Source organism: Lissotriton helveticus, chromosome 10 (assembly GCF_964261635.1).
Source record: "Lissotriton helveticus chromosome 10, aLisHel1.1, whole genome shotgun sequence".
NCBI lineage: Eukaryota > Metazoa > Chordata > Amphibia > Caudata > Salamandridae > Lissotriton > Lissotriton helveticus.
The window spans coordinates 722108472-722121577 of NC_136071.1; the positions used below are offsets into that span (position 1 = coordinate 722108472).

General features: G+C 43.3%; 1 protein-coding gene across 1 annotated transcript in view; it reads right to left on the reverse strand.

The window, feature by feature from the left end:
- Positions 1-13106, reverse strand: part of PTPRN2 (protein tyrosine phosphatase receptor type N2) — a 2458064-nt gene that overhangs the window by 1457534 nt on the left and 987424 nt on the right. Inside the window, exon 7 of the mRNA XM_078663270.1 lies at positions 6101-6343. Within this exon, the coding sequence (XP_078519396.1) occupies positions 6101-6343 (243 nt within the window). The remainder of the gene's footprint in view (positions 1-6100; positions 6344-13106) is intronic.

The following is a 13106-nucleotide window of genomic DNA, read 5'->3' on the forward strand; positions in this document are numbered from 1 at the left end:
AAGGCCAAACATAAAATAATCAGGACAAAACGAGATACCCTTTTAAACAAAAAAACGTAAATACATGAACTAGGAAAGGATTACATTCATTTCTCCATATAGTTGCCTTAGTCATTCAGTGGACAAAATCCTATACATTACAACCAACGAGAGTCACGGTTCCTATCAGAAGAGAGAGAAAGCAAGGGAAAGGAACTCTGGCCGTCATGATCTTGATGCCCTCAAACACCCCGAAGGATGTCATGCTTCATCATTGGGTTGTTGCTCCTCATAGGGCTGGCACTGCATTCCAACGGCTCCCCTGAAGGGTCACTTTGTCGGAGATCTTTTGATAAAGCTGTGTGAGTGTGTGGGGGTGAGAGGCAATGAAGTCCTAATGTGAAGTTCAAAAATGACTGGAGGGGTAGTAAATGAATTTGTTGAAAAAGGAAGCCCCTCTGTCACTGTTGTTGTTCTTTTTTCACCTGATATCGCACATGTTCCAAATTTGTTATATACTATTGGTATTTACAATTAGCAAATCTGTTCTTTTATTTCTGTCTTAATATGGTGGCTTTATCAATTCAAATTCACTCAGGGTAAATCTCTTTTAACTCATCATTTGCATACCCTCTTTTGTCTGGTCGTTTTTCTCTATGCCACACATGTTTTTGTTTTTTTAATGGTGGGATATGCAATGTTTTGGACAGATCACATATAGGCAGAAATAACAGCTCAGTTTGATGGCTATGTTTCAAGTTTTTCATAGCGTTTTCCTGAACATTGTTGCACGTTGCAATATTGATAGAGTGGAAATCCTATTTCATTTGTAGGGGTATATCATAATCACATATAGAGCATACCCACATATGATCTTTGCTGTATTAACATGAAGATGTTAGAATTAAGACAATGTATTAACATGAATATGTGACATCTTTAGGCCATTGAGGAGTCGCATGGAGAATCAACGTAGAAAATGAATGTAACAAGCAGAAAAGATTAGATTGAAGATTTCGTATTGTGCACTGACACATATTCAAGTGTTAAATGTGTTTATTATTCATGCTATTCCATACGTAGGTAAATATATTAGTTGAAATTCCATTAAAGTTCTTCCATGATACTTCCTTATGTTAGCTAGAATTTGTAGCCTGAAATGCAAGTCCCTGAAAACTCTCAATTTAGAATTAACAGTTTGAATTTCATGTGTGTCTTAAAATCTGTTCTTTCACACATTTTGTGTTGCAGGTGAAAAAAAGTGCTCTTTTAGGTAGAATAATTTCTATGTTTTACTGGTTAGGCAAGGAGAGAAGAATTTACAATCGTGTGACTTAATTCAATCAAGGACGCATCACACAGAAGAAGGCCTGGGAATCAAGGAAAAACTGTTGCGAGCGAGGTAATTGTGGACAACTGGTTGTTGGAATTAGGGATAGTGCACCACTCCGTTCTTGCCTTTAGAGAGAGAGCATCCTAGAACGAGCTCTGTCGCTGCGATTGTAGCTTTATGCTACTCGACCCATTGATGGAGAGACTCCACGCACTGACACCTTTAATCCTAACCCTCGATGCAGGGAAATTTGGACTAATGCTTCCTGATTTACTGTATCTTACTCCTTGAACTAAATATGTTGTTTATACTTCACCGTCTAAACTGGATGTGCAGATTTGGCTTCATGCTAATTCCTTTAGTATTTCTATACTCTGGTATTGAGGTGTATTTATGTTCAGTTATTTTTGGCTTTGTAATAAACCTAACTAACCGTAAGTAGTTATCCATGAGTTATTATGTACCAATGAGAATTATTAGCGAATTGATTGTTTTCCTAATTATTTTTCTCCCCTTTACACTTCATGCTGCGAAAAAGAACCATTGGATTGTGATTCAAGAACAGGTATAGAACTTATGGGCCCAGCCCTTGCAGTATCTTGGCATTCTTCAAGAATGTTGACATGCTTGGATCCTTTTTTGATTTCCACCTTCACACGTCTTAAAATGAAATGAAATTAAAACAGGTTTTGAGTAGACCGCACAGCTACTCAAACAAGAGTGTCCTTGCGCCTACGCAGCGATAAGAGTGGAGTAAAAAGGCCAGTGGTTTTATTGAAACAACCATGTCTTAAGGCTCTTTCTAAAAGAAAGTAAGTTAAGGTCAAGCCTCAAGGATTCTGGCAAGTTGTTCCATAGCTTTGCACCTAGGAAACCAAATGATCTGCTGCCTGTACGAATGAGATGTATTTTGGGCATAATAGCTAAATTAGTTTCAGAGGACCGTAAGGGTCTGGACCTTAAATACCGGTTGACATGTTTTATTAAGATATACAGCACCGACCTTGTGAAAAGCTTTAAAAAAGATAGTCAAGGCCTTGAATTCAATCCGCTCCTTAATGCGGAGCCAGTGCAAAGATTTAAGAACCGGGGTCATATATGTTCTAAGACTAGATCGCGTGATGGCTCTGGCAGCTGCCTTTTGGATCACTTGCAGACACTGGGTCAGAGATTTAGGGAGACCAAGGTACAGACAATTGACATAATCGAGCTTAGATGTCACCAAAGCCCGCATAGCGGTCCTTCTGCCTCCAGCGGTAGGAGTGCAAGAATTTTTTCAGCATTCGGAGTAAACCAAAGCAAATGCCTGAGAGATGTTAAATCTGAAGACGCAGCGACAGTGATTTGTCGATGATTATTCCTAGATTTTTTACTTTCTCTTTTTTAACAGGCCGAGCTGGCAAATCCTTAGGCCACCAGGAGCTCCAGACAGGCGTTTCAGTACCACCAAAGAAAACCACTTCTGTTATGTCCGGATTGCATTTCAGCTGGTTTACCTTAAGCCAATTAAAAACCTTTGCGAGGCAGGAATTAAGCATTGCCCCATCAAAGTCAGAGCCTTTGTCACACGAGAAAATAAACTGCGTGTCGTTAGTGTAAGAGAGAATTTTTGTGCCTGCTTCCTCTACCAGAGATGCTAAGGGAGAGAGATAGACATTAAAAAAGATTGGGCTAAGAATAGAGCCTTGAGGGACACCAACATTGATAGCCGGGACTGGAGAGGAGTAGGGTGGAAGCCAGATGTCCTGAGATCTATTTTCCAAATAGGAGAACATCCACTTGAGGACGGTCCCACAGAGGCCAAAGTTCTTAAGTCTATTTAAAAGGCTCTTAAGTGGGACCGTATCAAAGGCCGCTGACAGATCAAGCAATATTAGAACGGCCTTGCCTCCCGCATCCAGTCTGCCCCTGATAAACTCAGTAACTTACAACAACGCAGACTCCATGCTAAAGCTGGCCCTGAATCCAGACTGGGATTCATGGAGGAGCTTCCCTTCTTCAATATGTTTCTGCAAAACTTAGTTCACAATCTTCTCTAAGACCTTTGAAAGGCCAGAAGCAAGGAAATCGGCCTATAATTGGCTGGGTCTGTTGAAACCGCATTAGTCTTTTTTAATAAAGGCAGAATCTTAGCGTGCTTCCATGATTTAGGCATTATGACGGTGGAAAGGGAAGTATTAAAAAGCTGTTAAGCAATCGGATTGATTGTAGAGGCAATCTGAGACAGAATATTGGCTGGGCAGGGATCAGATTTAACGTATGTAACCTTTTTAGTGCTTTTAAGATAATCTGAGCTTAAAAAACAATGTTTCACAGCGGCCATGCATTGGCCTCTCTGTTGTTCGAGTTTGTGTCTTCCGTAATGATTACACATTGTGGGTCATCATTTTCCATTTTCCATTGCACTCATATATTGTTTGCACTTTTCAATATGGTGGCATTGTATTAAAAACCTGTTACGGTGTGTGTCCTTCTTTGATTTCTTATATGCTATATTAGCATTTGCCTCCATCGCACCTTTACTCACTTACTTTTTCTGGACACTAGATTTAGATGTACAGGTATATGTATTTTACTAATTAGTCACTGACTGGCTCAGACCTACTTTACAATAGATGAACTAAGGAACCTTAACCTTTATTTTTTTGGTTAATTTTTAGAATTTGGACCTTGTCAAGGCTTCTGCTTTCTACATCAGCATTATAACCTGGACACAGCACTTGGATGTCTCCACTCACCACCCACTCTTGTGGGTGCTTATGTCTCGTAATATACTGACAGTAAGTTCTATATACTTTTTGTTGTGATCGCTTTTGTCATACGTGGCTTACTGTTAGATTTAGTTACTCTTTAATCGGTTCTGATTTCTTCCCAGTAACAACTTTTATTGCATTATTTGAACAGAAGTTGACATCCAGGACTGGATTTATTGATATGCCTACGATTGTTGAGGAAATATATTAGATGGTGAGATTAAATTTTTGGGTAGTATTCTACATTTGACTACACAGTCATTATACACATCTGGGTGCTTCTCCTTTTCTATTATTCCTTTCTATCATCTTTATCTAATCATTTTGGGTGCTTTTATAATATGGTTTGGTGCTTGATACTTCCTTCGTTATAAATAATTAATATGTTTTCTTGGCATGAACACAAGGTGTTGGGATTTTCCGGTCTCTCTGATATATCTGAGTACCCTGGACATATATATTATTTTAATTGTTATAATAAGGTTGTAAATGTATTGTAATTTTCTGCACATTGTTGCAGACTTTAAAAAGTTACTATTGCGATGAAACATGTGTCAGCTACCATTGTTATAAAAAGCTTACAATCAAGTTAAATCTGAATCTCTCTACACAATTTGCATCTTTGGACTTTTGTTTTGTTGGACTTTATTTATGCTTGGGTATCAATACTTATAAAGGTAAAAACTGATCCTTCATCACATTCCACACAGCCAAAGCACTAAATAATGAATTTGTTTATATCAAACTGGATTTTTCTGTCAGCATCTAGGCCTCCCTAACTGTCCCACTAAGCTGAATGGATTTAAAAGAAATCAAGCAAAGCCACTTTCTTAAGTAAGGTTCTATTTACAAGTCAAGTTTGGTGTACTTCTCTTTAGCCATTTTTATGTATTGAGAAGCAAAGAATCTTAAGTGCGTTAAAACCGGAAACATCACTTTTCAAACCATCCCCTCTGGTTATGGGCAACTGCTTAATGGATCTGCACAAAACTTTCCATGAAAAACCTAAAAAGGATTAACTTTTTATTGGAATGGTCTTTACAGATTTATCGCACCAATGTTAATAAGAAAACAAAACGTTTTAAATTGAATCGCTGACCTAACCATATCTACAGATGCACCATTGCTGCCTCTGTATTATCAGTACTTTTATATTCTTGTACTCATCTCTATTTCTGAACTGTGCATACTCACAAATTGTGTACAACTCCCATCACAGATGCTAAACTGTGGTTTCCATTACCCATAGACCTTTCGAGATGCTAAATACAAATTTTATTTTATTTTAAAATATTTTTGTTTGAAAATTGTAATGCAGAGCAATACGAAATAGCAAATAAATAAAGTTTCAATGGAATATTTGACTGCAAATGCATTTTGTGGGTGACTCAACAGTTGTTTTTCTGTCCTTTACTAATTCACTTCTACATGCACCCATAAGAAGAACTGATCAAGGTGCTTCAACAACAATTCCAAATGTACACCAACAACACCCGGATTCATCTCTGCTAAAAAAAAGGAACCAGGTATCCAACCAAAGATCACAAATTGCTTGGACCACCCAATTTTCCTCTGCTGCAGTGGGAATACAGAACAAGATTTCAGTAATGTGCAGTAGTGAGATGGATTACTTCCGCACAATACTAGCCCCAACACAAATGGTAAAGAATTAGGGTACACACCTAAGGGCACACACCTAAAACAAATCTAACATAATCCCTGCATAAAACAGAGTTTAAGAGAATCAACTTTTTAATGTTGATGTTCCTTAAGATAACACTATTCATTCGAAGTCAGTCACTGGATCGTACTGATGAATAACCCAGCTCCTGTCATGTGTGGTTTATTACAACCTACCCTATTCTATCCTCCCAATGAAGAATAGTAATGAGCGTCTAGCATGTCTCCCTCTCACCTCTTGAAGACAGTGATGCAGCAACCTCAAAATAGAACCAATCTTTGTATTACCTCCCAGTACTACAAACAATCACCTGAAATATATTAAATAATCTTCCGTTAAATGTACATGGGGTACCTTCAATTTTCTCTGATGCAGTGTAGTCTTCTTCATTGCCTTGCAATGCTGGAGATATCACCCTTTTCATATCCTGTTCAGACCTTCCTCCTTGTACTTTTCCAGTTTCGCCTTCCTTCGCATCAACCACTTGAAGTGTATCGGCAATAACATCAGCCAACTCATCCAGCTCTTTTGGGCTGAGGTGGTCAATGTTCACCTTGCGCTTTCCCAGCTCCTTCACCACATTTTCAATAAATGTTTCTAAATGTGAAAGACAATAGATGGAAATTATTAGAATAGCTGTCTTTGGTTTCTATATATATATAATTTTTTGGTTTTTTTGTTTTATGTTTCATAAACTCAACCGAAGGTATTGGAGCGCATTACATGAGCACCAGTTACATTACAGACAGAAACATTATTTTTTGGTAGACATGGGGTGATTAAGGGCTTAATTAGGATGGCAGTCGGTGACCAACACACCTAGTTGGAATTCTGACCGTCGTATTACGATTATGGCAGTTGGAATTCTAACCAGCCGGTCAATCTGGCTGACTTCCGACAGGCTCAAGGATCCCATCGGCCAGTCGGAACCACCAACATATTCCCATATGGATGGCGATTCCGCCGTTGAGATTATGATTTTGGTTTCTATGCTCGGGTCTCTGACATGGAAATCCCAAAGGAAAGCGACTTCCCTTCTTCAGCGGCCGCTAGTTGGGGACCGAGGGGCTTCTGTAAATCCCTGCATGTGTGGCAGCAATCGTGAGTTGCCTGCCACACGGTTCAGGGAATTACAGTGACTCCCATTTCCCTATGGGAGCTTGTGCTGTGGCTGGTTTCCGACCACCTCACAAGCTCCCATAGGGAAATGGGAGTCTGCAACCGCAACATGTGCAGTTGCATTGTAATTGCAGATTCGAACCGCCGACCCGAGGTCAGTTGGTCTCAAAACTCCAGGGATATAAGTGAGAGGAATATCCGACTGTCATCCAAATTAGGCCCATTGTTATTTGCCCAGAATCACAGGATGCTGAGCGTCCCTGCCGAGACTCGAACCCGGTTCCCCAGCTTCGAGGTCGACCGCTCCAGCCGTTATGCTAAAATCCATGTTTGGAACTGCCAGCCTTTCAAATGAAAAGAACATAATTTAAGTATAACATAGCTCCAAATATTAATGTTGCTTTCATTTAGTCCGTAGCAGGAAAAAAAGGTACATCATCTACCCTGTATCTAAACCCTCCCCCATTTTTAGGCTGATGAAGATGAAACTACTGCCAGCCTTGTCTTCTCTGGTCCTCATGTTGCCAGCTCTATGAGCAGTAGTAGAAGCCATTAAGCATGGGCGTAAAATCCGCTCCGCTCGCGGATTTTTCGGATTTTCGGCAAATCCGCAATCCGCGAACGCTCGCGAATTTGTCGAAAATCCGTGAATCCGCTCGCGGCGGATTTTTTGCTTGGTTGCGGCGCGCGGCGTGGTGCACGGCGTTCACTTTCCGTCATTTTAGCGTTTGCCGAGTTGTTTTTCTTTGCGAGTGACGCGCCATTTTAGATCTTGCTGCGTGTTCCCGCGGGAGTTTGTCGCCCGCGAATACGTACTCGCGGCTTGCCACCTTGCACAGCACACCTCGCGAGAGTTCGCAATTGCGAACACGTAGTTGCGGCGGAAAGGAACAATCTCGCACTTGCGAAATAGAGATTTTGCAATTTCGCACAAGAAAATCACCAGCAAACAGGATAAACCTTCAGAAAATTATGATTTTTATCAGAATCACTCCTCAGGTTGACATTTGCATGGCTTTTTTTTTTTGCAAGGAGTCCATTTTGGGGGGGGGGAGGAAGGAAGTGCCCCACAGTCTCCAACTTCCTGTTCCTGTCCAGCAGGCTCCTCCCAGTGCTTTGTCCATCTCCTGGTCACTTTCATTTGGATCTGGAGCTGGAAGGATTACTTTTTGTGGGTGCTGCTGGATATTTGGATTTGAGGCCTTTTTGACTGTCTTTGGATCACTTTTGGATTAGAAATCAACTTTCACAAGTAAGTTTGTTTGGGGCATTACAGTTGCTGCAAGTACAATTTTGGAACTTTTTCAGAAAATTAAATAAATTATATTGTGGGTAGCCACAGTATCCAGTAGGACCAGGGTTGGTTATGGGTGCATGATACAACTGTTTTGTTGAATTTAAACACCATTGAGGCCATGGATGGGCTGGGATTGTGCAGATTTTATTGTTTTTTGTCGTTTTTTTGGGCCTGCTGGTGTGGCCCTTTGCCCAGGGGTGGTGAGTGTTGCATGGGCCTAGTCTTTCTGTGGGGTGTCTTCTTGAATTTAAACATAATTGAGGCCATGGATGGGCTGGGATTGTGCTTATTTTATTGTTTTTTGTCGTTTTTGGGGGGCTGCTGGTGTGGCCTTTTGCTTGCCCAGGGGTGGTGGTGGTGCATGGACTGAGTGTGCCTGTGGTGTTGTCTCACTCTCTTTGATGTAAACATCATGGATGGCATTGGATTGTGGTGATTTCTGGCTGTTTTTCTGTTTTTTGGGGGTGTACTGTTGATGTGGTCTGGCCATGTGGGTGGTGGCCATCTTGAGTGCTGGCTGGTACAGGCAACATGTGCTTGGGGTGTAAGGGGGCCATTTTGAGGAGAGGCAGTGTCTGAGGCCTGCACTTATTTTGCCTACTTTTCATCCCTTATGCCCAGGGGTACTGAGTGTTGCATGGGCCTAGTGTTTCTGAGGGGTGTCTTCTTGAATTTAAACACCATTGAGGCCATGGATGGGCTGGGATTGTGCAGATTTTATTGTTTTTTGTCGTTTTTTTGGGCCTGCTGGTGTGGCCCTTTGCCCAGGGGTGGTGAGTGTTGCATGGGCCTAGTCTTTCTGTGGGGTGTCTTCTTGAATTTAAACACCATTGAGGCCATGGATGGGCTGGGATTGTGCAGATTTTATTGGTTTTTGTCGTTTTTTTGGGCCTGCTGGTGTGGCCCTTTGCCGAGGGGTGGTGAGTGTTGCATGGGCCTAGTCTTTCTGTGGGGTGTCTTCTTGAATTTAAACATAATTGAGGCCATGGATGGGCTGGGATTGTGCTTATTTTATTGTTTTTTGTCGTTTTTGGGGGGCTGCTGGTGTGGCCTTTTGCTTGCCCAGGGGTGGTGGTGGTGCATGGACTGAGTGTGCCTGTGGTGTGGTCTCACTCTCTTTGATGTAAACATCATGGATGGCATTGGATTGTGGTGATTTCTGGCTGTTTTTATGTTTTTTGGGGGTGTACTGTTGATGTGGACTGGCCATGTGGGTGGTGGTGGTGGCCATCTTGAGTGCTGGCTGGTACAGGCAACATGTGCTTGGGGTGTAAGGGGGCCATTTTGAGGAGAGGCAGTGTCTGAGGCCTGCACTTATTTTGCCTACTTTTCATCCCTTATGCCCAGGGGTAGTGAGTGTTGCATGGGCCTAGTGTTTCTGAGGGGTGTCTTCTTGAATTTAAACACCATTGAGGCCATGGATGGGCTGGGATTGTGCAGATTTTATTGTTTTTAGTCGTTTTTCTGGGCCTGCTGGTGTGGCCCTTTGCCCAGGGGTGGTGAGTGTTGCATGGGCCTAGTCTTTCTGTGGGGTGTCTTCTTGAATTTAAACATAATTGAGGCCATGGATGGGTTGGGATTGTGCTTATTTTATTGTTTTTTGTCGTTTTTGGGGGGCTGCTGGTGTGGCCTTTTGCTTGCCCAGGGGTGGGGTGCATGGACTGAGTGTGCCTGTGGTGTGGTCTCACTCTCTTTGATGTAAACATCATGGATGGCATTGGATTGTGGTGATTTCTGGCTGTTTTTCTGTTTTTTGGGGGTGTACTGTTGATGTGGACTGGCCATGTGGGTGGTGGTGGTGGCCATCTTGAGTGCTGGCTGGTACAGGCAACATGTGCTTGGGGTGTAAGGGGGGCATTTTGAGGAGAGGCAGTGTCTGAGGCCTGCACTTATTTTGCCTACTTTTCATCCCTTATGCCCAGGGGTAGTGAGTGTTGCATACTTGCATGTCCCTAGTCTTTCTGTGGGGTGTCTTCAATGTAAACATCATGGATGGCATGGGATTGTGCTCATTTTTCTGTGTTTTGTCGATTTTTTGGGGTGTATAACTGAACTGATGTTCCTCTGTCTTCCATTGCTTTTAGGTGCACAAGAAGACTCAATAGAACCACCAGTGCCAGGAAGAAGTCCTGCAGCGGTGTGTGCAGCATAACGTCACGCGACGTCACGTCTGGACACAGAACCCTCTGCAACTCGTGCAACTGCTGCCTGCTGACCTGCTCTGAAGAAGATGGCCCCAAAAAAAGTAACCCGTAGCTCCTCTAGCAAGAAAGGTGCCAGTAAGGAGCAGAAGAAGCAAGTTACCAAGGACACTGGTGTGCCGCCCGCCCCTTTTTTTGTGAGTAAAAAAAAAAGTATGCCTGCAGCAGCTGCAGCGGGATCTGCTGGGGACCAAGCTGGCAGCAGCACCCCCGCTCCATTGGGCTCAGTGCCACCACCACCACCACGCCAACTTAAGTCCAAGCCCTTGAGTGCTGCAGAGGCAGCCAGTATAGTTCTTCAATCACCATCGACCAGTGATGTTGGCTCATCGCAAGAAAGCAGCAGCAATGTCCCTCAATCAACACAGGTTGTTGTAGCTCATCTGACGAGTGTTGAACAACCACAGCCGCAACAACAATCACATGTGCAAGTACAAGCCCAAGTACATGTGGAAGGAGAGGCAGCGCAAGGAGATGCGCAAGCAGAGGTGCATGGAGGGTCACAACAAGTGCCCACAATAGTTGTTCCTCCCGAAGTAGGGGCACATCAGGAAATCGACAATCAAGGCGAGGTATCATTTGAGGAAGCCACTCCTCCTGATGATCCTTCATTGTCTTCCACACCCCTAGCAAGGAAGAGATCAAGGGTGGTGTCTACATCCTCTTCAAGCACACCTCCTTCTGATGATACGGATCAAACTTGGGAACAAACAAAGGTAGTTAAGCGTAAAAGGAAGCTCGTCCAAAGTCTCAGAGTTATGGAGTGTGATGAGTCTCAACAAGAAGTGGCGGATACTGCTGCTGATGAAGACTCTGCCAACGACGACCCAGTCATCATAAAGGTCACTGCAGCCCCAGCGGGCATGCAGCAAACAGACATTTTGACCCTAGCCCGAAGAGCTGCTGAGCGTGATGATGATGTTGTCGATGAGGAGGCAGTGGAAACACCACAATCATTGGAGTTAAGTAGTACACCAACTCGTCCCGCTTCCATATTTCTTTCTGGCAAGAAGAGACCTCCGTCAACCTCGACCTTAATTAGTGGCGGTGAAAGTGCAAAACGTACAAAAGTTGGGCAATCCACATCCTCCACTTCATCTGGCATTAGCTTCATGACCACCACCACCAGTATCGCCGCCTCCTCCATGTCCCACAGACACTTCAAGTCCCCAGTTTGGGACTTCTTTACTGTTTGTCCAAAAAATCCAAAGTTTGCCATTTGTACCCTTTGTAAGCTTGCAGTTAGTCGTGGTAAGTCAGGTACCAACTATGGTACCGGCGGCCAGAGAGGTCATCTTGAGAGAAAGCACACTGTCAAATGGTTTGCGCACCTAGATGCGATCAAGAAAGGCCAAATTCAAGGAAACGTTGATGTTTCATCTGATGATGACGAGCAGGAAGAAGACGTGTCAAACACTTCCCTTACACCCAGTACCCCTGTCAGCAGCACACCCAATGTGAGGCACACTAAGAGTGTTGGAGCGAGTGAGACACCAACGCACAAAAGTTCACCAGCGAGCAAAATTGGGTCAACGAAGTCATTATCAGCCCGTAAATGCTTGGTCCAGGGCAACATTAGAACAATGCTTACTTCAGACGTGCCATATGAACGCAACCACCCACTGACGCGTCTGTATAACACTAAGCTGGCTAAAATGCTAGCTGTGGACCTTCTACCTTTTTCTTTTGTAGAAGCGGTAGGTTTTCTTGAATTAGTGGCAACGCTCTGCCCTAAATGGAAGGTTCCGAGCCGGTTCTATTTTGCCAGAGTTGCGGTTCCAGCACTACATGAAGATGTGCTGCAGGCGATTGGGGCAGCTTTGCAGAAGAGTGCTGTTCACACAATACATCTGACAACAGACATGTGGACCAGTGGCCCAGGCGATGATTACATGTGCATCACTGCACACTGGGTCTCTTTTTCAGGTGTTATAGCAAAGCTAAACGCAGGTGTTGACCCGGACCAAGTTTTCAAAGCTGCTCGGAAACATGCAACACTAGCCATGTTTGGCTTGGAGAAAAGTCACACAGCAGAAAACCTTTTGGAAGAGTTTGACAAAAAGGTCTTGACAATGCTATCCCCCCTAAAACGCAAGATTGGTTATGTTTCCACGGATAATGGCGCCAATGTAGTTAAGGCCATGTCGAAGGGTGACCATGTTAGAGTGCCGTGTTTGGCGCACTGTATCAACCTGGTAGTTCAAAAATTCTTGAGTGATAAAGAGAGTCCAGCGTTCGAGGTAATGGCCACCTGCCGCAAAATGTGCAACCATTTCAGCCATTCTTTTAAGGCCCGGAAGCATCTGCGGAGACTGCTACTTGAACGTGGAATGCCAGTGAAAGCACTCATCCAGGAGGTGGCAACACGTTGGAACTCAACCTTCTACATGCTTGAGCGTCTGTATGAGCAGTATACGGTACTCGATCACTATTTCTTGACAGAGGCTACATCTCAGAAGGAGGACCTGCGGATGAGTAAGGCGCAATGGGCCATAGTTAAAAGCCTGACAGACATGCTTCGTCCTTTTGAGTTCTTCACGCGTGCAGTCAGCCAGGAGGACTGTAATTTGGGAAAAGCTATCCCATTGTTGTGCATACTGGAGCACCAACTGATGGCGGTTTCTTCTGAGTTTCAAAAAGATGAAAAAAAAAAAACCCATTTCATTTTGTCTGAGAAATTATTACATCGCCTACGTGGTGATGAACGTCTTAAAAACATCAACTCAGATCAGCATTACATTTG